Raw genomic sequence first — 27,275 nt, forward strand, 5'->3', positions numbered from 1 at the left:
CAAATATTTTCATCTTTACCTTGCTCCATTAGCTCATACCGTCTTTTCAAACCTTTCAGTTTGGTTCGTTTAACTAGATTTGCACCTTCGTATGTTTTAAGCAGAATACTCCATGTCTCCTTTGTTGTTTTTGGCACGAAATATTTTTTCAAGAACTATCAATTCAATGGATTGACTGATCAAGAACAAGGCTTTTTCATTGAGAGAATGATCACGAACCAGTTGTTATGTTTCTTTATTTGATGGTTTTTCTTTTTCAACGAAGCCTTTCTCCAAAATTTCTCCATAGCCATTGCTTTTCAAAAATAATTATGTCAAATGCTTCTATATTGCAAAATTATTTTTTCCATTGAACTTGAAAATTGTTGCCTGCACCTGGTGAACTTGTTGTACTCCTGCTCCTGTGTTTAAACTCGAAGCCATCTTGTTGTGACTGCCTCTGATACCAGATGTTGACAATTAAAAGAGAATAATTACCTAAATAAAATGGATTTAATTTAATTCATTCACAAACTCTCAAATAATTTTATTAATTGAAAATTAGTACAAACAATCCTCACATACTTAGCTTGTAAAAGCTTTTTCACTTGTTAACTCATTGGAGTTAGCTTACAATTTTCCTGACAATTATCTCTCAAGAATTTCCATCACACCTCTGTATATTGCAAGTCCTAATACTTGGTTCCTATTTATAGTATAATAGTAGCAGTGAAAGAGAAGAAAAACCAAAACTAGCCGACTCAATTAGCTAACAAATTGTTGGCTCAAGCTTGCTTCATCATTTACTGCCCACTTGTAGTTGTAAATGTTGACCAAGTTCAACATCTACTTGTTTAGCCGTAATTCTTCACAAGGAAGAGTTGAAAGGCGGTGGGCTACTTGATTTAACTCCCAACAAGAACCCATAATGAAAATTTAAGGAAGAGCTTTTCCATTCGTAAGACAAAGCACTAGCTAAATTTCTCACTTTGAGGTCCATTATACATACATACATACATACATACATACATATATATATATATATATATATATATATGCACAGGAATAGTTGATAGCTTAAACACCTTCGGCTCTTAATATATAAAAACCGATGGTTCAATTAATTATCCTTAATTAACTAGCTCAAGTAACCAGTATATAAACTCAACTGAAGTCAAATTCTTTTTTAATGATTATTCTAATAAAATTCAAAAGAATTTAATTTAAATGATTTGTGAGAAAATTTATGTGTTTTTAGTACAATTTAAAATAATAGAATTCATTTGAATTATAATGTTTGAAAGGATTGATAAGTGAAATGAATATATTTATTTTTCTTATTTTATCTTTATTTATAAAAAAATAAATTACGTAACTTAAGCTGAGATATTTTGAATATTTAATACAAAATTTCATTAAATAAATTAAATTCCTAAAAACTATGTGACTTTTCGCATGAATTTATTTTTCTAAAATAATTTTTTTAATTAAAAAAAATCTAATTTTTTTAAACTTTTCAGCACATAAGTAGTAATCAAATAGAATAGAATTGAATTGAATTCTTTTATTGTTAGACTTTTTAAGCACACTAATTCTTTAATTGAGTTTAATTTAATTTAATTTTAAAAAATTAACTTTTTAATTTAATTTAAATTTAAATTATTTAAGTATAAATTAAATAGAAGAAATTATTAAAAGCGATGGTTCAATTAACCGATTAATGATTTGTAGACTCAAATCATATTAAAATCATCTTGGGAGTGGTTTCGGGTCTTCTATTTTGAAGCTTGAAAGTTGAAATAGATAAATCGAAATTAAATTAATATTGTGAATAATTTAAATCATGAAAAATTAACTCCGTCAATTGAACTTAAATTTGATTAAATTATGATTAAATCTGAATTAAATTGCGGCCAATTATAATGATGATCATACTGATTAAAGCTGGAAGAAAATAGTCCATCAAAAGGAAGACAAAAAAAATTAATTAAAATATAAAAAAAGCTGAATTAATATAATAAAAATATAAAAGTAAATTAAAAAGTACATTAAAATGTTGATGCATCTTACATCCTGCTTTTAGCAATGGAAATGAAATTGAAATTTCAATTATTACAATGCCTAACACAGACTAATAAAAATTTGTTTCAATGGAGCTCTCATGTTCTTCAAGCACTAGCAAAAAGCCTACATTTTTGCATAGACATCAGACAGGTTATTGGTTGAAATCAGTTTCAAAGAGTCAAACCGCAATTGAATTAATACAAATATCAACTAAGTTAAACCATAACATACACCAATGCCTGTTGATGCAGAGGATTGCTACCAACACCAATAGAATTGTGACATATGATGCACAGAAACTCCAATAGAACCACACCATATCAATACCACCATCATCTTCCTCTTCTACATCAATAGATGGTGATGGTGGTGGTGTTTCATCAGTATTGCAGCTCCTATGAATGAGCGGTCCACAAAGGCCAGGGTTACCTTTGTAACTATTTTCATCGAAAGTCCCAAATTGCCCTTTATCAAGGACTCTACCTGACAAATTGTTGTATGAAACATTGAAAGTTTCCAAAAAATTCAGTACAACTAGTTCATTAGGAATTTCACCATTCAAATTGTTGTTGCCAAGATCTAGGCTCTCTAAACTCCTTAAATTTGAAAAACGGACTGGTATAGATCCTGTTAGGTGATTGTTAGACAAATTTAATGACCGAATTCCATGCAGGTCTCCAATTTCTTGAGGAATTCTACCACTTAACTCATTGCATGATAAATCTATTCCTGCCATCAAGTTGATAATATAACCCCTGTAAGAGTTTTATCTATATTTCATTGCAAATTCCACTTCCACATCTTTTGAAGAATTCCAATATAAACAAGGCAGATTCAAGTAAAGAGTGCTATCTTGAGGAGCACAAAAGACATCAATTCTGTCATTCATAAAGTAAAAATAATCGACTCCCATCATTCTAGATGATATATTATTCCCAAAAGATATATTATTAAAGCATGAAGGTATGGAACCTGAAAGTAAATTACTTGAAAGATCCATGATCCTCACATTTCTTGATTCACACAACTGATTAGGAATACTGCCATGCAAGTCATTACCTCCCAATAAAAGCACACGCAATTTGGAGAGCTGATTGATCCAAGACGGAATATTTCTAGAAAAACTATTATCCCTCAGATCAAGTGCCACTAAATCAGGACTTCTAAGAAGCACGTGGGGTATGGATCCATTTATACTGTTCTTTTGTAAAAACAGAAAGTGCAATGATGAAGCATTGAAGCAAGAAGGCATAGGCCCATATAACCTATTGTCTGAGAGGTCTAAAAATTCAAGACTACTCATATTACATAGTTGTCTGGGAAATAGACCTGATACCTTATTATTGGATATGTCCAAAAAAGATAGGGAGGAGTTGTCCAAGAAGTCTACGCCTATCATCACACTGAAGCTGTTGTTTTTCATATCCAATGTCATCAAGCCTCTCAAGTTCATATTTTGAGGAAATATGTTCCCCTGAAAATTATTGTTTGATAGAATCAATGTACAATCAAGGGTACAATTTGCAAACAGACTTCCTGGCAACTCTCCTGAGAATTTATTATGGGATAAATCCAGAGTATATAGTCCTCGTATCTCACTAATTAAAGAAGGAACATTACCGCTGAAATTATTTCTTGACATGTTTACATAGAGTAGATTTGAGAGGACCAAACCAAACCCCTTAGGCAGCACACCAGTGATGTTGTTGCTCGAAATTTCAAATTTAACCAAATCATGCTTATAATTTGGCAGATGAAAAGTTCCTGTGAATGAGTTATTCATCAAATTCATAACATATAACTTGGAGTTATTTTGCAAGATCCAAGAGAGGAACGTCCCAAACAGCATATTGTGAGAGAGATCAATGAAGCGTATGTCATATTGGTAGAGAAGAAAGCTAGGAATTGCTCTAGTTCTCACATTTAAGTTGTAATTGGACAAGTCAACGTATTTGAGTTGAAATGTAGGAAACCATGTAGGATTTTCTGTTTCCAATTCTAACCTCCTACTTCCCGAAGAGAGTAGAAACACTTCAAGCTTAGAGTGGTTAGCCAAAGTGCTAAATGTGAAGAAGCCTTCAAACTCATTACCAGAAAGAAGCAAATACTTGAGGGTTGTGAGTTTAGAAACAACAGATTGAAAGTTGCCACTCAACTGATTGAATGACAGATCAAGAACTTGGAGGCTGGTTAAGTTGCCAATACATTCCGAAGAGGGCCAGAAAATTGATTTCCTTGGAGACCCAACTCAATGAGACTCCTGAATTTGCATAATCCTACAATAGGAAAATATTAAGCCAATAAAATGTTGGAATATTAAGTCAATTTTGCGAATCAACATAATTTTTCAATAGTACGCATAAATTTTATTATTTCAGAATGTGGGATTTTTTTTTTTTTTGCTAAATTAATCAGTTTGGTACCCAGAATATGTTTAACTAGACGTTAGCCTGTATAATGCACGGATTAATATTATTTTATAAATGACATCATTGAAAATATATTTAAATATTTTTATATAATTTTTAATTTTTACGTATATATAACCTAAAAAAACTATTTTCGTAAAAGATAAATATAATTTTCACCATTTACTAATTATGATAAAAAGCATGCATTATTATTTTTTTTATAAATGTTTCTTTTTTTAAATTAATATTTTTATTGCTTAATTATTACAAAAATTAAGAAAATTTCTTCAAGAAAAATATTTTATTAACTATTAAATTAAAATAAATGAAAGTAATATATTTATTTATTAATTGATATAGTTATATAAGTTTTATAAATGGATTAAAATTGTTAACAATATTAATATGTTAATTAAATTAATATTGATAAAATTAAAAGAAAATAAAAAATTTTAACTAATCAATTTGGTAACCCAGAATATATTTAACTAGATGCTAGCCCATATAATGTGCAGATTAATCTTTTTTTTATATGATATCATTAATTGAAAATATATTTAATATTTGTATATAATATTTAGTTGTGTATTTTTTAATTCACCTAGCTAATTATAAATTAAGTGTTTATTTTTATATGTTCTTTTGATATTTCTATTTGCTAATATTCTTCCTTTCTGAGTACGCATGCATGATATTATATTTTACATTAATAATGAAACTTTTAAACAATAAGTTTATACATAAAATTCAATAATAAAAAAAAAACTATAATGTGATCATAAAATTATATAATTTTTAGTGTTATCTTTTAATTTTAAAAAGGACAAAGTAATGACAGAATGGAGTGAATAGTATATAATTATAATTTTCACGATTTTATTATATATTTTTTAATAAAAATATTATGATTTTTCAAGTTTCTTTCTTGAAGTGAAAACCTATTTTTATTTTAATAATTGATTTTCTTAAATTATTTCTAATGTAATTGTAAAGTATTATATTCAATTTAAAAGAAAAAAAAAATAATTCATGAAGGTTAAGAATCATAAGGAGATTAGCAGAAAGATAATAATAAAAATGACAAAAGAGTTTTTTAGAAAAAGGAAGGGGAAACCTCAATAAAAATGACATGATTTTTTTTTTAATTTTATTTTGTAATATTTGTAAAGTTAATGTGAATAAAAGTTAATTAAAAAAAATTTAGTTAAATTTCAATCAAATGTCATATATATATTATTACGTAGTTAAATCTTTGATTCAATCTAATAATACATAATAAGTTAGCGGTATTACACGCAGTTACTATTATTTAATAATTTAATTTAATTTTATTATTTAATGAAATTATAAATATTTATTAATTTCATAACTTCTTTTTTATATTAAATTTCAAAAATTATATTTAATAATAATCATAATAATGAAATCTTTTAAGTCACTAGTATACAAATTTTATTTGAATTCTATTTGTTTTATTATGTTTAATTATGAATATTTATATATAAAAACAATATTGTAATTGCATATTTCAAGAAAGATAATAATAATAATAATAATAATAATTTATCTGATTAAAAAATAAATCCTTTTCCTTTAAACCTAGTATTATATCATTTAATATTGATATAAAATAAAATAATTTGTTTATTTATAAATTATTATTTAATAAAAAAATATAATTTACAAGTTAAATTTTGAAGTGCGCTAAAAACACCAGATATTCTATTTGTTCCTCCATATATATATATATATAATGCAGTAAATATAATTCTTTTTTTTATCTTTCTTATGTATCGCATATTATTAAGTTTTTAAGAATAATTATGTTAAAATATTCGCATTGTACTGTAAAGTATTTCTTTATTAATTACATAAAGTATTATATGGTTAATTTTTTAATATATATTATTTATTAAAAAAATTTATGAATTTGTCATGGGGTAAGTCAAGGTTGTTTAAGAAGGGGACCACGTGATACCTCTAAAAGATGAATTGGCTTATTTTATATCTAACCAAATAAAAATAACAATTGAGATAAGATATGAAGTTACCTTTTAAGAAGGAGCTGTTGAATTAATTGTCACTCAAATCTAATATTTCTAAATTTGTCAGATTATTTAATTCTGAATCATATATAGTTGTGCATGCAAAAAAAAAAAATATATATATATATATATATATATATTAGAGATGAAATTATAATATAAGTCATTTATGAAAGATTGCAAGTTACTGTTATTGAATTTCTAAAAAAAAAAAAAAAACTGTTTTGAAGAAATTTGATAATTTATCTAATGCTTATGTAATTTGATCACGATCTCTATTTTTTGTTATAAAGAGGAGCAAACATTCAAAATTAATTATAAAGAATAATTGCCTACTAATATTACATAAGAAGAATTATTATTTAATTTTTTATTTTAATAAAATTAATTATTTAAAATATTTTTATTTCGTTTGCTCCTTAATCTTTTCGTTCAGATTAAATCAAGTTTTCTATTTAATTATTGCATTTAAAAGAGTATACATCGACTAAATAGTTCAAGGTTAGAAAATAGAAAAATTATAGAAGTTTGTTTTCAAATCACAGAGACTGAATGAAATTTAAAATCATTACTAAACAATATTTTATTATGCGTGTTACTCTCTTTGTCTATTTTTATCTGTTATTTTTAATTTTTTTTTTAAATTATCTGGTTCATTTTCTATGTAACATTATTATTTTTTTTAATTTTATATCTCTATTAAATATAATAAATATTTATACAAGAAATAATTAGATGAGATAAAGAGTAATTTAGTCTATTATTAGTAATTTAGTCAAAAGCTACCGATAAAAATAGATGGAGGTAATATTATTTTTAGTAAATATGTCTAATTCACCTAAGTATGAATTAGGAGTGACCACAACTAGAATATCTATTTCTAGGTCTACAACTTAGGAATCTAGGCACCGCTGTTGCTGATACTCTGTTTGGTAACTGCTCAAAGAAATTAAAATTCAAGAACCACAAATGGCAAGTAAATCAAACAACCATGGCCATGAAGGCCAATTTCGTGAAGCATAATTTTTTATGTTAAGCTCTGTTAATTGCTGCATTCTTCTCGTGGTTTCTGCACAAAATTACCGCATACCGTCAACATTTGAGATGACCATAGTCTTCTTAACCAGGTCCAGCTAAGGAGGAAGCCAATTTACCGGTCAACATAATTCAAGAGAATCAACAATCAGTGAATAGTTGTGGTTTAGGCACTCCACTAGCCGCTCAATCACAGTGACACACATCAAAGGTGCAAGAATTCAGATTAGCCTTTATTGAGCATGAAACAAAGAAGGAAATCATGGAACTTGGCGATTAGCCTTTTATTGATCAAACAAAATCTCTGAACAAGAGAAAATTGAGATTTTTACAGAGATTATTACAATGTACTCAGATGGAATGAAAACCAATAAAATTAAATACAAATTATGATAAGAACTTCACTTCTGCATTGTCCTTCAATCTTTTCTATTGTGTAATAAGGTGATGCGAAGAGCTTTGTCAGATCACAAGAACAGCATAACAAGGACGACCTTTTTTTTCACATATGCTTCTTCTTCTTCTTCTTCTTCTTTTTTTTTTTTTTTCTCTCCCTCTTTCTCTATCTTCAACGAACAGAAGCACAGATTGATTGTTGATTGTACAACCCAGTCACCCCATTTGTGAACTGCCTGTTTCTTCTCCGCTTTCTTACAACAATAAAACCTTCACCATCATCATTTTTCTTATTATTTACATCTATTGCTTTTGACTGCTCATGTTCATTTGACTGAGTAACCTGGTCTGTCTTTTCTTCGTCTCCATAGAGGACTTTTATAATTGCACTCTCATTGGCAATTGCATCCGAAGAACTTTCAAACTTCTTCTCGCTGGGTACAGGCTTACTTCCAGAATCAACATTGTGCTGAACTGAATTCACAATAAAGCTTAGAATTATCTGCCTTGCAAGTTCCGCCTTCTCAAACTCACAGCTGGTCTTTCTTGGACTACCATCTTTGACTCTATTGCTGGATTCCTCGTCTAATAACTCCTGCTCTGCCTTGCTCTTTTCTAGCATAGAGTTTGACTCATTTGGAACACTTAAATCTCTATTTCCAGGATTTGTTTGCCAAGCTTTCCTGTGTACAAACTCAGATGCATGTGAATTCATGCTCCTAGAAGGCATTGTCATGGGAATTTGATATTTCAGCAAACCTTGTTTCATGCGGTATGATATTGCATTTCTATAGTACAGTGGTGATCTAGGTCCACAAGAAACTCTAGCAGCAAGTGGAGGCGCCCCTGGCTCTGCAAGCATGCTTTGACTAGCTCTTACATCATAAATGCTTGTCCCAGAAACCGAGTTTAATGTGTGAACAACAGAGAGTGCTCCTGGATTGAATGGTTCAGCTGCAGCAGAAAGCTTACTTCCATTTGTTTCATCTGACCTTTCCTGATTAGAAATAGGAATCTCATCATGCTCAGATCTAGATTTTTCTGATCGAGTTCCATGATCATGATTTTCAACTGTTTCACCATCATCTGGTACAATATCAACAACAGATGTAGTATTGATTTCCTCCATTGATGTCTCATTTGTAATGCTGCATGTCTGGGTTTCAGGTTCTTTCTCATTTGATTCTTCTACTGGCTCCATTAATGGCTTCAAAACTGTACCTGGTGGTGCAACAGCCACTTCTTTGTAAGATACAGATTTAGAAGCCATAGCAGAGAGGTTTGCTGAAGAACATGATGTTTTAGGCACACAAGATTTTGCCTGCAGTTTAATTGAATCCTCCACAACACTCAACCCACGTGTATTTGATTGCTTTGTTGCTGATAACGGTCCGGGGAATTGTTTTTTGAGCTGGCGAAATGATTTCCCTCTGCAGCTGCTTTTCTCTGATTATTCAGATATTCAACCATTTATATTATTTTTGCAAGAGCAGGGTCGACCTGATTTCCTGCCAGCAGCATTCCCCAACCTCCCTTTTGGATAGGCTTCTAGCCAACCTTCATCTGATGCTGTTTCTTCAACAACTTCAACTGCAACTGTGGGCCTGTATATAACAACATTATCTTTTTCTTCTGATTTTTCATATTGAACCATGTCTACCTTTACTTCTTTGTTGCCACTGGCCAAAGACATTGCATTTTCCAATCTTTCATGGAGCATGGCATCTTCAACCATTTCATTTTGATGGCCTTGAGGGGCTTTATCATTGATCTGCAATGCCTGTCAAATTTTAATACAAGGAAAGATCAGTTGCTATTTTGTTCTCTCTAATTAGCAGAACTATTATATCAAAGTTAAGACTTTAGATAGCTCAGAAGATGCTAAATTAAGTAGACAACACCGACTTTGCTCAAATGACATTTTTGAGGAATTTAAGATGCTCAGCAAAAGCAACAATCCAAGATTTCAGGTTTTTAGGGAACTCCAATTTACAGAACTTCAATACAATGTCAGGTTTCCCCTTCTTTTTTTTTTCCTCAATTATGGGCAAACCAAGGTCAACCTGATGTAACTCTTGCCGTTTATGAAACTGTATAAAAAGATGATTGGACAGATGTCCAGGTGCCAATCTGAACTTAACAACTCCATGTTGATTATCTGATAATTTCATTAGATTGGTGGGATACAACAGTCTTCAAAACAAAAATTAGCAACAGACCAATAGATTTTGACCTCAAATTCAAGGAAAAAGATGACTTAACAAGAAACTGTCAGACCAAGTTGCGTTTAGAAGTTCTAATGAACAAGCTGTTGGATTATATGGCTTGTGGGAACAAGTCTCACATCAGCAGCATACAAGGAAATTAAAGGGCATTTAAGTGTTGGCAAACCAAACCAACAAAAGCAATATATACCACCTTCACACGCTGCTGTTTCTTCTGTGCATCACTTCCTCTAGAATCTTGATCAGGACTGATGTAATCCAAGAGGTCTGATACACTGCAACAAAGGGTCACAGATTTTGGTACCCCTAGCTATAGTTGCTGATCTAAAAACAAGTAATGTGGAGAATACCATATCAATACCTAAGGTGACCTTTGCTTGCAATAGATGCATCTGGCTTTGGAGTTCCATTTCGAGCTGCTTCTTGCTGCTCTAGAGCCTTGGATTCAAAGTATTCAAGCCATGCAGCAGCACCCTGCAAGAGAAAATGCAGCACCTCAATCAATATCAGATATCACTTTCTCCAACAGATTGATCCCGAGTAGCCAAGACTGCATGACATTAAAACAAAAAATGCTCTTTACAACCACTATGTTACCCAGCCCTTAGAGCTGGCCAAGGAAAAGGTACAGGGGCTGTACAATCCACAGTGATAGTGAATGTCATGAACTCAGCTAGTCTAAACACTTGGAAACCAAAGCTGGACACTGATGGACAAGTCAACATAGATCACGACCATGCATTTTCAGGTCACCTGAGTACGAAGATCCTCTGGTCCAAGTTTTGCTTGAAGTATCTTTAGTGCAGTTTGCTCATGCTGAACACTGAGCGAATATGCTTCCATCAATGACAGAGCTATGGCTATCGCATGGTAGCTTGCAGCTGTCTGTCAGACAAAAAGCAAATAAGCAAACAAAAATTAGCCTTCATTCCTTCTTATAAAAAGTTTAGCTTAATAGAATATTATCATGCAGGAGTTTACTCAAAGTTTTTGTAAGAGACAGAGAGAGAGAGAGAGAGAGAGAGAGGGAGGGAGGGTAACCTGTATGTGATCCACTCCTAATAATCCCTGATTGCACTTTAGAGCTTCATGCAGAAATCTAAGAGCAACATGAACATTTCCCATGCCCTCTTCCATCATAGCCACGTTGATGTAGCAACAGTATTAGGATGAGACAGTCCACAGGTAAAATGAAGAAGGAACAAAGCACGGTTCACATATCTGTCAAAAAAATTAGGACCAATCAAGGGAGCCAATGAAGTACAAAAAACAAACGACAAAAATTTTACAGGAACTCAATTAAAAGAATAAACTAGAACCACATGGCTTATTCAATCAAAAAATTGCATCTAGCAAAAAAACAGTTCTCATTGAAATAATTAATTACAACATAAGGGTGAAGGGACAGATTCAACAATGAAGTTCATTTGAAGAACTTCTGTTTTTCTGGCATCATTAATTATAGTCTAGTTAATTCAGTAATTAAATGTGCAAAGATGATTGGCAAATAAAGAAAAAGGTAAATTACTAAAGACCTGGCTTAACATATGCCTTTGCCCCTACTGATTGAAAATTAGTTAATTTAATCATTATACTACCATTAGTAAAAAAATTGCAAGATTTTGAGGAAGTAAAGTGTTTATAATGTAACAATTCAGGGACTTAAAGTGTGATCAAAGTTTAAAATTTCAAGGAATAAATTGTAGTAAGTTTAAAATAACAGGGACAAGTGTAATTTAAAAGAAAAAAAAAAATGTCTTATACATGAAAGACTAAAGTGTAAGTTGAGGAAAGAAAATGTATGTCAGAACAAAACTCGGGAATTTTTTGTAGTTTACCCAAAGAAAAAAGTCCAGTGCATATTCAATTTTACTTACTTCAAAGCCAACTCAATATGTTGAAGACGATAATAAAACACAGAATGATCTCCATAGCTTTTCATTGTATCTGGATGGTGAAGCCCAAGTTCCCTCTCATTAATATCCAAAGCCTTTTGCTGATATATAGTTGCCTAAAAAAAGTAAAAGAAATAAAATAAATTAACTAGCAGTTATATCCTCAATCAATCCCTGGAGATGCCAAAAAGAAAATCAAAATGGTGGAAACCCACCTATAAACATAGTTAGAGCTCATGATAATTTCACATAACTAAAACATTTAATATTTTGAACTAAATTGCATCGATGCTCAAACATGCAAACACCTACCATATTAATAAGAAACTGACACACTGCAGTAACTTCTGAGATCTACTCTGATTCTTGAATGGCCATTCTATAATTAGAGATATTAAGAACTTGGAATCTTTTTTACATCCAATCATATACAATTAAATGCACCATTTTATGCTTCAAGGGAAATAATAATTCTAATGATTTAGACAAATGCCTTTGCTTGAAGGGAAATAAGAATGACCCAAATCAAATTCCTAAAACTAAAGCAGATACATGGCAGAGAAGTTTTATTACCTGATTAAAGTCTCCAGTGTGGTAAAGAACTACAGCTAGAAGACTATAAGCACTTGCAGTAGTCCTATGATAGGGACCACATACAGCTATCATCTTTGCTAGTGCCTTCAATGTAAATAGACATATTATGAGAACAATGAGTGTCTAACTTAAAGGGATAGCATTTATGTATCCATTGAATGAGTTAACACCTTTGTTCCATAATTAACAGCATCCTCCAGCTTTCCTTTATCAAGAGAAATCTTGGATGACTCCAATAAATTTCGTTCGTCTGCTGAAGAGCATCCTACATGCTGTACAGCATAGCATAAATACCTTATTCATATTGAATTTACTAATAGCTCACTAAGAATGAAATTTTCAGATTGACAGATGACGAACTCCAACCTTACACACAGGAACCATGCTGATGATGTCAAATTTCCTGAAAGGGTTTGAGCATTCCATATCATAATCTCTTGGAACTAACTCCAACCCCACCTGGAAAAATTATTATTAGTGAGAACCACATTTCAAAAATATTCAGCAGCCAAAATCAATTTTAAAAAGGGGTACCTCATGGCAAAGTCCTCGAAGAATTGATAACTTTCTCAAGTGGAGAAACTCATCTTTTAATGTCCAACCAAATCTTCTAGAAAGAAACGTTTGTAACCAATGCAATTTGAGAATATAATCATCCTTCATATTTTGGTCATTATCTTCCATATTACCTGATCCAAGTTAGAAATTTAGGGATGAAGCTACGGCTGCAGATAGGTCTGCTACATTCTCCACAGATGCAATAACTGCTTTCACTATGTGCTTGAAAGCTCTAGTAACCATCTCATCGATACGAAGTGATTGTATATGAGGAAGCTTCTCTGCCAGTTCGACCTAATTACAACAAGATCAGAACCAATAAAATTAGAATATTTCACTTAAAACATATGAAAGCATGAAAATCTTCAATGAAATAATGAAAGCATGAAAATCTTCAATGAAATAACTCTTTTCCAAAAGGATTTTACACTACATAAGGATATATTCAAAGGATTGCAACAGTTAAAGATACCAAAATATTTATCAGGAAGTATGCTTTCCAGAGAAATATTATGACTTGTATGATAGGCTTTGATTTAGCTGGTTTGCACAAAATGAACTCACTAAATATAGCATACAGATATATAATATGAGAGTCAGACACATACTAACTCAACACGCCTACACAGAATACTTACCACCCGGCCCAGAGAGCGCATCTGTAGTCCCCTTAAATGCGTAAAGTCAGTCAGTGTATGTCCATCAACAGGGGAAAGTTCTAGCGAGCCAAAGGCTGTTACCTAAATGATGCATGAGATCTAGATCATAAATCATACACAAAACCACATAAAAGTTATTGTCCTAGAGCAATTGACTGTATAAACAAAGTATTACCAGCTTTGGCAAAGCAATTTCATTATAATATCCATATGCCATTTGAATAAGCTCATCCACTGACTATTGCAAGAAGTAAATCCAACAGATAAGCAGAAAAAATTTGGTGCTGCAAGAACTACAGGCAGGGACAGAAACAAGCAAAAAATTTATAAGGAAAAAGAGACTTTCAAAAACCTTTAAATGAAGGCCAGTTCCAGATTCTTTCAGACGGAAGAAGGCTTCTTCAGAAATCAATTCCTTCAATTCATTCTTACTGTTGGAATCTCCATTGCTATGCTGTCCTTCATCAGTTCCCACATTTAGTCTGCAGGGGCCAGTTTTAGTTTCTTCCTTCTCAAGGGTGCCATTCATACTAGTTTTTTTATCCCTCTTCTTCAAGAACTTAAATTCCTTTCCAAGACCTTTTGCAGCATGCTCAGTCTCAGTATCCTCCTCAGAGTGCTTAGAATCAGTATCTGATGGAGTTTCCTGCTTTTGCAGATGTTGCATCCAACATGAACCCAGTTCCCATCTAATGGACCTTTCAGAAGCAACAGGCATCTCATCCAACTTGGTCAAACTCTCTTTAATTACTTGTCGAACAAGACACCTAGATGCTTCTGAATCATCAAAGGAGTGGTGAGGTGACTGACTTCCAGATGATTCCTTGACACAAGACTGGTAAAGCACAACCCCTAAGCTGAAAAACATTTATCACCCTAGAAGTCCATAGTGAATTATTAAAGCACATGCATTCAAGAACAGTAAATAGAAAGCATCTTACACTCTCAATAAAGCGGCAAAAAACTTGTAAAAAACTACACCCACAATAAATAAAGTACACAAAATTTAACGTGATTTCGCGTAAGCCTACTCCAACACACAAATCTACTATCAAGGAAAAATAATTACAACCACTAGTTATTTTTCTCACCCTCAAAATCACTCAAATAAAACTCACGGAATTCAACACTCCTTTCCACTCTATGGGCCCTCTGCAATACATACCATATAATAGCCAACCAACTATTCATATATATAGGCCACTAAAACTTAATCCTTTTAGGACTCTAATTATTAAACTTCATAATTTAAATTCTACTAAACTTCTTAAACTAATTATACTTCCTAAATTAATTATACTTCCTAATTCTAATTGGACTTCGACTCTAACAATCTCCACCTCTAAGTCAAATGGAATTAGTCTTCACAATTTCTGCAAAAATCAATTTTCTCTTGGGTACTTCCTTGCACTCTTGATTGTTGATGTTGCCTCTTGCTTCCACTTGCATTCTTCCAATCAATGTGCTTCCTTCCAATTTATAGAGATTCTTTGTACTAATCTTCTCCCCCTTCATGATCACAAGAGCACCTCGGTTAACTCTCATGACTTCACCATGAATCGAACACCCATAACCCAAAGAATCCAATTTACCAATTAAGTTCCTTTCAAATTTAGGAACATATCTCACTTCATCGAATACTTTTACTTGATCACCATGCAGCTTGATCTTCACTCTTCCAATACCTTCAACTTCCATCTTATTCCCATTGGCTAGCTTCACTTTTTTTCCTTTCTTTTCTTCAATCACATCAAATCACTCATCCTTTGAGCAAATATGGAATGAACAAGCAGAATTCATTAACCATTCATCTTGTAATGAATCTTTTGCCTTTTCCTTATCATCGTCTACATTCAAACATTCACTATCAATACCATCATCCATTGCAATTGCAGCAGTTCCTTCTTTTTCTTTTCCACGACTCCTTTTGAATTGTTTAAACTCTACAAGATCTTCCTTCATCTTCATACAATGTTATTGAATGTGGCCCTTCTCATGACAGTAGTAGCATTCTCTATCTTCATGGTCTACTCGTGGTCTCGAACTCGATCTATTATTCATTCTCCAATTATTTCCACGTGAATTGCTTCTACCACGATTACAACTAGCAACAAAAGCTCCACCTTCATTGCCACTATCTGTCTTCTTGAACTTCTCATCATCCAAGATAACTGCGGTAACCTCCTCCACCTTCAAAGTCTCCTTCCCAACTGTTAGAGTTGTCACCAAGCTTTTATAAGAGCGTGGGAGAGAGATTAAAAAGCAAGAGAGTTTTATCTTCTTAATCAACCTTCACACCAACACTAGTCAATTGGGTAATTAATTTATTAAAAATATTAAGATGATCCCTCACATCAATACCTTCATCCATTCTGAGTTGGTACAACTCCTTCAAATACAAATGATTTGTGAGTGATTTTGACATGTACAGGCTCTCCAATTTCTTCCACAATACAATAGGCGATGTCTCCTCCAAGACATTGTACTTCACATCTGGGGCTAACGTCAATCTAATCGTACTCACAGCCTTTTATTGAAGCTCCTCCCAATCATTATCTTTCATGGTATCTGGTTTCTTATCGTTCAATACTTTAATTAATCCTTGTTGCACAAGGACATCCTTCACGGTGCTTTGCCATAAACTGAAATTATTTTCCCATCGAACGGCTCCACCTCAAATTTTGTGCTCGCCATCTTTGACATCTCGAACCAGACTCTGATACCACTTGTTGTAAAAAACTACACCCACATAAAATAAAGAACACAAAATTTAACGTGGTTCGGCGTAAGCCTACTCTACCAAACAAATCCACTATCAAGGAAAAATAATTACAACCACTAATTATTTTTTTTACCCTCAAAATCACTCAAACAAAACTCACGGAATTCAACACACCTCTCCACTTTATGGGCTCTCTGCAATACATTCCATATAATAACCAACCAACTATTCATATATATAGGCCACTAAAAGTTAGTCTTTCTAGGACTCTAATTATTAAACTTCATAATTTAAATGCTACTAAACTTCCTAAAGTAATTATACTTCCTAATTCCAATTGGACTTAGATTCTAACAAAACTTTTATAACCTATCTTATTCTATTGGCTCCATAGAAACCTTAATCGCACATCTCTACTTAATGTTTCTTTTTTATGGCAACTTGTTATTTTACCTCCAAGTTTCATTGGTACATTCCTCAAATTAGAATTGAAAAATACTCTTGACAATGATGTTCTGCAATAAAATCCCCCTTATAGCTGATAAGTAACTAATCACATTCCATCACATTATGGTATAAGGGATCCAAAATCAAAGACAAACAAAATGTGCTTTCTTTTCATTAAGGATCACAAACACTTGAAAGTAGTTTCTCTAGTACTTCCCTTGAGAAAGTTGTTATAAGACAAATCTAAATCTCGCAATTTGCAGTCATCGCTAGTAGAAAAAAGAAAATAAGCTTGAAAACAATTTTTGGCTAAATTAAGATATCCCATATTCGGAAACATCTTTGTACCAATTTCTTCAAGCCAGCCATTGAAAGAATTATTCATAAGATTTAGGATCTCAAATCCTCTATTGTTCTCAAGCAACCAATTAGGAAACCTTCCTTTGAGTTTGTTGTGAGACTAGTCGAGTACTTCCAATTTGAATTGGTGAAAGAGAAACTCAGGAATACTGTCAAGACCACAACTTTGCATTATAAGAAATTTTAACTTAAATGTTGGAATCTAACTATTTTGATCAAATGCAATGTTGATGCCACTTAATAGAACGACCTCAAGGGTAGAATAATTAGCAATTAAATTGAAAGAGAATAAGCCCTCAAAAAGATTATTGCTAAGACTAATACATTTAAGGTTAGCTGGCCAAGATGAAGGAATATGGCCTGTTAATTGATTTCCACACACATCTAAGAATGTAAGAGATGTCAAATTGTCAAGGCATTATGGAAGACTGCCCCTAAATTTGTTAAATCTGAGATCTAACTCTTTAAGACTCTTGAAGCCACACAAACCTATATAACAAAGAATAACATTATCATCTCCATTCTATGTAACAAAATCATTGCAATTGATAATAACAAAATTGGAATTTCGCTACTTACTTTGATTTGGCAAAGAGCCATTGAGTTTGTTGTTGGATAAAGATAATACTTTGAGAAAAGGTAGAGTCCACATATATTCAGGAATACATCCTGTTAATTCATTGTGCTCCAAATTCAAAATCTCTAAACTTTTAAAAGTTGAAAATTCTGCATAAAGAAAAGTAATAGATTTAGATAATCTTACAAATATAAGTGAGTTGAATTTTAGAATTTAAAAGCACTGACTAAATTATATTATTTCATCTCAATTCACAACAATAAAATTAATAGTTATAAATAAAATAATTTTTTATTGTTGATGGGATTAGTAAATAACTTTGTTATTTGCCAAAAGAAATTATATTTGTTATTATATATATATATATATATATATATATATATATATATATATATTTTTTTTTTTTTTTTTTTTTCAAAGATCATTATAAATATTGTAAGATTCTGCCCTTTACGGTAAAATTGTGAGATATTTGAGAAATACACTGGAGTTAAGATTTGAGAGTTCTGAGTGATTATATCTTATTTTTTTCATCATAGTGAAACTTTTCCTCTTGTCTTGCCAATGGACATAGACCTTATGGTCGAACCACGTTAAATCATGTGTTATTCTTCTTTTTTCTATACTATGTAATTGTGCGATTTGTATACATGCCTTAGATTTGCATGCCTACTATAACAAAAAGAACTCACAATTTGGAAAGCTGGCCAATCCAAGGTGGAATTTTTCTAGATAACCTATTGTCGTTTAGATCCAGTGCCATTAAGTTACAAATTTTAGAAAGCACATGGGGTATAGAACCACCTAAACTATTCTTTTCAAGAAACAAGAATCGCAAAGTTGAAGCGTTAAAGTAAGAAGGCATAAACCATATAAACTATTAAGTGAAAGTTTTAAAATTTCAAGAATGCTCAGATTAACATAGCTGAATCGAAATTGCACTTAATACCTTATTATTGAATAAGTCCAAAACAGTTAGCAATGGACTATTCAACTAGTCTACAACCATCCCACTGAAGTTGTTATTATTCATTTTAAGACCCTCAAGTCTCTCATGTTCATATTCTTGGGAAAAATGTTCCCTTGAAAATTGGTGCTTGATAGAATTAATATATCTAAATCGGTACAATTTGCAAACTAACTTCCAGAAACTCTTATGAGAACTTATTATGGACAAATCCAGAAAAGATAGTCCTCCTATCTCACCAATTGAAGAAGGAAGATTACCATCAAAAGACAAAACTATTCCTTGACATTTTTATAAAGGCTATATTTGGAAGGATTGAACCAAATTCCTTAGGGACTAACCAGTGATATTGTTTTTTTTTTTTTTTTAGCAAAAGATTTTACTAGATAAAAAAGGATAGGAAAACCTTGCTACAACACCAAGAACACTAAAATACCAAGACATTACAAAAGGCCAGCAACTTCAACACTATACACAATCTAACTTCTTGATATTTAAATAAAATAATTTGTGATGCAACTACCAATCATAAAATGTCCTATCTTTGCATGAAAATTCAGGTAATAGTGCCATTGAGCTCCAAAAAAGAATGCTTTTAAGGTTGCACAAGTAGACTAACAACTACAGTAGCAGGTGCGTGGAAAAGCATCCTCAAAAATCTAACGCCTCATGAGCCTTCTGTTTTCATTGTTGTTCAAATCAAATCACCAATTGGACTACAATTAAATGAAATATTTCATTCACATAGCAAGACCTTGAACCACCATTCCAAACAATTCCAAAAGAGCCTACAAGATATACATAAAGTAGAACCAATATGATAGCAAAAACCCAAAACTCCAAATAGAAACTAAATCTCTCCCTATCTCATATGCCTGTAAACTTGATAATTGCTAATATTGGTATTTCATAAAAGAGTTGTCAAAACAGCCGTGTGTTCTCATGTATACAAAGATCCTATTTATATACAGTGTACAGAATAGCTAAAATAAGAAAATCCTATACAAAGGAACTAATCTAGGAAATTTACATAAATTAAGGATCATGATTATAGGCAGAATATATGTTTTGACCAGCGCCATAATTATAGGCTAAGAATGCATAATTATGATGAAGTCAAATTATATAGACATTTAGGGTTAATATTCATTACATCTTGTTAGCATTTAGCGTCTTTGACGCTTATTTTTAAGTGTTTTTAATAGTATTTTAGAAAACATGTTAATCCAATCCAATTCTTTGATTTTTATATTTTATCAGGTTTTTTATGTGATTCTAGAGCCAAAGACGAGTTTGAAAGAGATCTTGAGGTCAAAACGTGAAGAATACAGAGCCAGAAGCATTACACGGGCCATGTAGCCTACCCCGTGTAATTTCCTAGACCCCATGCAACCTTCTGCACAGAAGAAAACTCGAAAAACAAAGCAACAGAAAGCTACACAGGGCGTGTAACACTACAATTCTGACTCTGACTTTTTTTCCTTCCAATTCGGCTCGATGGACTTTTAAAGCTTTCAGGACTCTGAAATAAGAGTTTTTACAGCAGATATAAATATAATAAGTCAAGAATTGAGGGGGAGAAAAAATTTACATTCAAGAATGCACATTAACTTTAGAAGAGGCAAAGGAGAAACAAGATCTGTAAGATTGCTAGAAGAGATTTTCAACTGAAGTTTCAAAAGTCCAAGGTTGTAATTCTCCATCTGGGTTCTTTCATTCTATTTCTTCTCATGTCTTTTCTTTATTTTATAAATTTAATTGTAAAACTCACCATGTGTGAGTAGTTTCTTTTTTCTAGGGTTAGGGATGTAGCACTCTCAATTTAATTATGGATCTTATTTGATTTTATTTAATATATTAGGTGTTGGTACCCACCTTAGTATTATTCTATATATTAATTGAAGGACTGAAATGTGAAGATTAATATTGAAAAATCAAGATTTTGAACTTAGGATTCTTGATCTAGAGATAGGCTGGAATTCTATGTGGATCTAACAATTAATCAAAGAACATAATGGGTTTTAATTAATTTAATCGCCACGAAAGCAGGGTTTAGATTAATTAAAATACACCTTGAGTGCCTTGAGAGAGGACTTAAGATAACTTTGAATTAATTTCCTTCAAAGTAATAATCTCCCATGCATTGAATGAATTAGATTGATTCTATAATTGATTGAAGTGTGAATCCCTAGCTCTAGAATGTTTTTATTAATTAATATTCAAGTTTTGTTAATTATTTTAGATTTTATTTCTTTTAATTTAGATTTAATCACTAGTTCTATACAATTTGATCATCTAGATAATTAAAGTCACTATAGTTTAGTACTCAACACGGTCTTCTTGGAAACAATACTCTACTCACTACTATATTACTTGTTCGCGATCTCTACAACTGCGGTGATTGTAAACCAGCAAACAAATTATAGGCTAAATCACTAATTTACATCCCCCCCTCAAATTGATGCACATTGTCAAATAGCATCAATTTGCCAACTAAGTAATCATGGCGGGCATGTATCATCGATTTTGTGAAGAGATCAGCAACTTGATCTTGAGAAGGAACATGAAAAAGGTGGAGAGTCTGATCTTGTACAAGTTCACGAATATAATGACAATCTACCTCAATATGCTTACTACGTTCATGATCCACTGGATTCGTAGCTATTTTGATAGCACTTATATTATCAGCATAGAGAGAAGTTGGTTGATCAGATGAAACTCCAAAATCCAAGAGTAGTGGATGGAGACAAACTACTTCTAAACTGACATATGATATGGAGCCATATTCAACTTTAGTAGATGACTTTGCAACTCCATCTTGTTTTTTGCATTTCCAAGAAATGGGGACTAAATCTAAGAAAACACACCAGTCAGTAGTTGATCGTCATGTGTCGAGACAACCTGCATAATCTGCACCTGCAAAAGCCACAAGTTGTAATGAGTAATTCGAAGGAAAGAATAAGCCTTGCCTCATTGTTCCTTTCAGGTAGCGGATGATACAATGAACAGCGGTTAAATGTAATCTTCGATGGATCAGACATAAATTGGCTCACCACTTGGACAGCATATGAGATGTCAGGTCTAGTGGTAGTAAGATAGATAAGACTACTAACAAGCCTTCTATAGAGAGTAGGATCAGATATGGGTTCCCCATCATCTCTTTTTAATTTGGGATTAGGTTCCATAGGTGTAGAACAAGTTTGATCATCAGTAAGATTGGCTAATTTGATCAAATCTGTTGTATATTTATGTTGATTGACAAAGAGACCAGCAGGGGAGTGAGAAACTTCCAAACCTAAAAAATAAGTCACTTGTCCAAGATCTTTCATATGAAATGAGGACTGAAGAAATTGCTTCAATTTATGAATTCCCTCCCCGTCACTTCCTGTTATAAGCATATCATCCATATAAACCAATAAAACAATAATTCCTTTGGAAGAATGACAACTGAATAATGAAGGATCATTAGAACTTTGCTGAAAGTTGGCCATTTTAATGGTAGAAGAAAATTTCTCAAACCATGTACGAGGGGCTTGTGTGAGACCATAAAGAGATTTTCGAAGTTTACATACCATATCTGGATTTGAAAGAGAGCACCCAAGTGGAGGCTTCATATAAATAGTTTCTTTCAAGTCCCCATGAAGAAACGCGTTTTTGACATCCACTTGATGTAATGGCCATTGTTTTCCAGAAGCAACAGCAAAAAGAGTACGGGCCGTGGTCATTTTGGCTACTGGAGAAAATGCCTCCTCATAATCAATTCCATACCCCTGAGCCATCAACCTTGCTTTATATCTGTCAAGAGAACCATCAAGCTTAAGTTTAACAGCATATATCCATTTATTACCAATCAATAAAGCATTCATTGGGATAGGACCTAAGTCCCAAGTATGATTAGTTTCAAGAGCCAAAAGTTCTTCTTCCATTGCACGTCTCTAACAAGCATGCTCTACTGCTTGCTTATAGGTAGAAGGTATAGGAATAGATTCAAGGGTGTTAAAAAAAGAAGTGGAAGGATCATACCGCTCTGGAGAGTAACCATATCGATTTTGGAGGATGGCCAAGGCTAAGACGAAGTGACCATCGTGGTGGTGGAGTTGATGGTGACTGTGTTGGTGAGGTTGGAGTGGATTCAGGAGTAATTAAAGGACGATCAGGTTGAGGTATAATAGGTTGAGTCACCGTTGAACCTGGATCAACTTCTAATGAAGAGGTTAGAGAATCATTAGGAAAAAAAGGTAAGAAAGAGATAGGCTCATTAGTGTTTGGGTGATAAGAAGCTTGAGATGAAGGAAAAAAGATTGAATTTTCAAAAAAAGTGACATGACGGGAGATGGGTATCCTTTTTACGTCACAATCATAGCATATATATCCTTTATGTTTATCACTATAACCAAGAAACACGCATTTGGCAGCTTTGGGGGATAATTTGGTACATTCATGAGGGGGTAATAAAACAAAACACACATCCAAAAACACGAAGTGAAGAATAATCAAGGGATTTTTTATATAAACAAAACCAAGGTGATTTGTTATCAAGCGTTGGAGTTGGCTGTCTATTGATGAGATGTATATACTGTTGTATGGACAGCTTCAACCTAGAATTTTGGTGGTACATAAGATTCAAGTAAAAGGGTATGGGCAAGTTCAATAACACGGCGATTTTTTCTTTCCACCACACCATTTTGTTCAGATGTTTGTGGACATCATTGCTATGGTATGGTTCCCTTTTCTTGAAAGAAAATATTAAGTAGTGAAGAACAAAATTCTCCACCAGGATTAGGTCTAAATTTTTTTATAATCTTTCCAAATTGTGTCTCAATCATAGTGAAAAAAGATTTTGCAACATTGGTCAGATCAGATTTTGCACGCAAAAAGTATACCCAAGTGTACCTTATATGATGGTCAATGAAAAGAACAAAGTATCTATAGCCCAATCAAGATAAAATTAGAGATGGACCTAATAAATTAGCATGTATTAACTTAAATGGTTCCTCTACTTTAGAAGTACTATGAGAAAAAGGGAGTTTTGTAGCTTTACCAAGAGAACAACTTTCACAATTCAAAGAAAGTAAATCAACAGGAATGCTTAATTTTTCAGGAAGAAAACTGGAATTAAACATGTGTTTGAGCCTATTGTCATGAGGGTCTCCAAGGCGTTGATGCCAAAGACACCATATTTTATTAGCTAATGAAAATTTGGAAGCTAAAGAAACAGAATGACAAAATGAAACAGGATACTTTTTGGCGTAATGAGGTGTAAAAGGGATATCTAGGTCCAACGGGAATAATCGCCCTTGCTTATGCCCCTTCCTGATCAGTTTCCTAGGTTGCAGGTCCTGTATAACACATCCAAAAGGAGAAAAATTACCTGAGCAATTTTGATCAACCAACAGACCAACAGAAATCAAATTTGTAGTTAATGTGGGAATATAAAGAGAATTATGGAGCGGTAGAGACTTAGCCAAAGAAAGAGTTCCAACACCCTTAATAGGAAGTTGTTCTCCACTAGCAGTAATAACAGTACCATTTGGTGAGTTTAAGTTTAGAAAAAAATTATTTTTTACTAGACATATGATTAAAAGCTCCAGAATCAAGAAACTAAGGAGATGATTGAGTTTTTCTACCTAATAAACCAGCAGCGGAGAAAGCAGAGGATATAGCACCTAGAAGAGCTGATTGTAAAGTAGATTGAATCATTTGTTGTATAGCATCTTGAGTGAGATTGATACTAGTGGTATTGGGCACTTCTTGCTTTGCAGGTCCATTTGAAGTGAATAAGGCAGCTTGGTTGTGTTTGTTCCTTTGCAGGAGACGACACTCAAGTATCACATGTCCCTTCTTCTTCAGTAATTGCACACATTCCTCTTCTTGCAATGAGACTGTATATGCCACATTTCTCCACAAAATCTACATTGAACAGTTCCATTTTTCCTAGTCATTTTCTTCATTGATGGTCTACTACAAGAAGCAAAAAAGATAGTATCAACATTATTAGTTTTGCATCTAAATTAGCTTGAGTTTGCAGCCGAGTTTCCTTCGAAGTATCTCTCCCAAAACTGAATCAAAATCTGTGATCCCAAGATTGACTATAGTGGCTCTTATATTCTCAAATTCTGGCCTAAGCTTCACAAGAAATTGCAGCACCCTATTTCTGTCCCTTTCTTTCTTTAAATCTGCATAAGCTGATTTGTCAACAAGACTCATAGAAACCATATCAAGTTCAGTCCATAATCCTATGAGTTCAGAGTGAAATGTCCATACATCCCTATCATCTTGATTAATTCCAGCAATTTCATATTCTATTTCAAACAATCTAGCATGATTTGGTTGAGAATATAACTTCTGTAAGTGGACCCAAATTTCATTAGCAGTACTAAAAGGTCTCAAGCTTAAAGCTATGTCTTGCTCAACTGAATTTAAAATCCAAGTACTAACTCAAGCATTATTGACTCTCCATTTTGCTTTTTTTTTTTTTTATCATTTGTAGGCTCTTTTAATGAACCATCCAAAACATTCATAAGTTCCTTGCCTTCAATAAAAATACGAAAATGAAATTCCCATAGGGAATAGTTCCTCCCATTAAACTTAACAGCTATTGTATCAGATTTATCACAATCCATAGAATTACAAGAAGCAAGGTACAGATCACACTTGGATCACACTTGGAGTGGAGAAACCAAAGGAAGCAGATTCAGCAATTCTTGCACGTGAAGCAAGCAATCACCAGGGGTGCTATTGATGCTGAAAGTGAGACAATCAGAATTGTCTTAAAATGACTCTTCAAGGATCAAAGCAAAACCACACTTTGATACCATGTACACTTGATGATTGCTAATATTGGTATTTCATAAAAGAGTTGTCAAAACAACCGTGTGTCCTAATGTACACAAAGATCCTATTTATATACGGTGTACTGAATAGCTAAAATAAGAAAATCCTATACAAAGGAACTAATCTAGGAAATTTACATAAATTAAGGATCATGATTATAGGTAGAATATATGTTTTGACTTGCACCATAATTATAGGCTAAATCACTGATTTACAATGCCTTGCCAAAGCAAAGCATATTGCCACAATCCCATAGAACCAACAGTGAAACTCGTTAGCATCGTGAAAAAGGCAGTAGAAACAAAACACTGAACCGAAAAGTTAGAATAGCAAGAAGAGGCGCATAACCAAACATTAGAACCCGACAATTTGAGACCCAACTAAAGATATGAAAAAAAAAGGTGCCCTTGAACACAGAGAGGGGAGGAACCAAACCAAACTACAAAGGGGAACCAATAGCACCAATCCTTGGAACACGAACATCAAAAGCAAGCACCATGAAGAAAACCACTAACAAAAGGAACCAACGATGAACAGAATTCGACCCAACTACTACACAGGAAATCAATGCAAAATCACGAGGCACAAGGCAAAATAGCCAAAATAAAAGGAGAATCAAGAAAACCAAAAACTCTAGATCCCAATACAGAGATAATTAAATAGCGTCCCTCCACAACTCGATGTCAGCATTAATCTGTTTAATCAAGAACCCCAACATGACATCATCAGGTTAAGAGAAAGAAAGCCCTAAGTCTTTACCAAGCTTTAACATTTAATGAGCTTCCTCACTAACATTGAAAGGAACATCTCCATAACTCTTTTTAGGATTGGAGCTCCAAATGCGAGAATTGACATGATTTATATCACTATATGAAGGAGAGAAAGGGGAAACCTGGTTTAAGCTCTTGGAGTGATCTGGAGATGTTCGATCCTTCAATTGCTTTTTCTGAATAGTCTTCCTCTCCTTTCTTCTTTTACCCCCTTCATACAACTTGGGGCAAGATTCCATTAGATCATTGATCAATTTACATTTCCTTCTTTGTTTGGAAATCCCAGAAAGCTTAAGCAACTTCTTAGACCAGGTTGTAGGGGGAATATGGGTTGGGTTTTTGTAGGGAACAAGGGCTAGAGGATTTGGTTCCAAGACAAGGAGGAGGTTGGGCTATGATTCAGGCTGCAGCATTCTAAATTTCCAAGGTTAAGTGGAGACAACACGAGGTTCTCTGTATCAGGGCCAAAAACTGGTAAAGATGCAAGGGTTTTTTACCAAAAAAAAAAAAAAAAAAAAAAGTGTAATCAAAAATAAAATTTTATAAAAAAAAATAAGTTGAGTTTAAAATTAATTAGTAAAAAAAAATGAGTGAATTATATTGAGTTGGATAAATTGAGTGTAGCGTTTTTAAGGTCTGAATGTTATTTATAACAGTGTTCATATTAAAAATTTGAAGGAAAATTAGATACTATTTTTAATAGTCTTTAGTTTTTTTTTAAATAATAAAAAATTAAT

At 32.7% G+C, this 27,275-nt stretch overlaps 1 protein-coding gene and 1 pseudogene across 1 annotated transcript; both read right to left on the reverse strand.

Annotated features, from left to right (window-relative positions):
- Positions 1-2,202: 2,202 nt before the first annotated feature.
- On the reverse strand, positions 2,203-7,587 carry LOC131180683 (receptor-like protein 14). The gene is made up of 3 exons (XM_058148042.1): positions 7,583-7,587; positions 2,837-4,277; positions 2,203-2,806 (listed from the first exon to the last, which is right to left on the reverse strand). The coding sequence occupies exons 1-3, from the start codon at positions 7,585-7,587 to the stop codon at positions 2,222-2,224; spliced, it is 2,031 nt and encodes a 676-aa protein (XP_058004025.1). The 3' UTR covers positions 2,203-2,221.
- A 207-nt stretch (positions 7,588-7,794) lies between these two features.
- Positions 7,795-27,021, reverse strand: LOC110651845 (protein REDUCED CHLOROPLAST COVERAGE 3-like; annotated as a pseudogene).
- Between the last annotated feature and the right edge of the window lie 254 nt (positions 27,022-27,275).

Source organism: Hevea brasiliensis, chromosome 6 (assembly GCF_030052815.1).
Source record: "Hevea brasiliensis isolate MT/VB/25A 57/8 chromosome 6, ASM3005281v1, whole genome shotgun sequence".
Taxonomy (NCBI): Eukaryota; Viridiplantae; Streptophyta; class Magnoliopsida; order Malpighiales; family Euphorbiaceae; genus Hevea; species Hevea brasiliensis.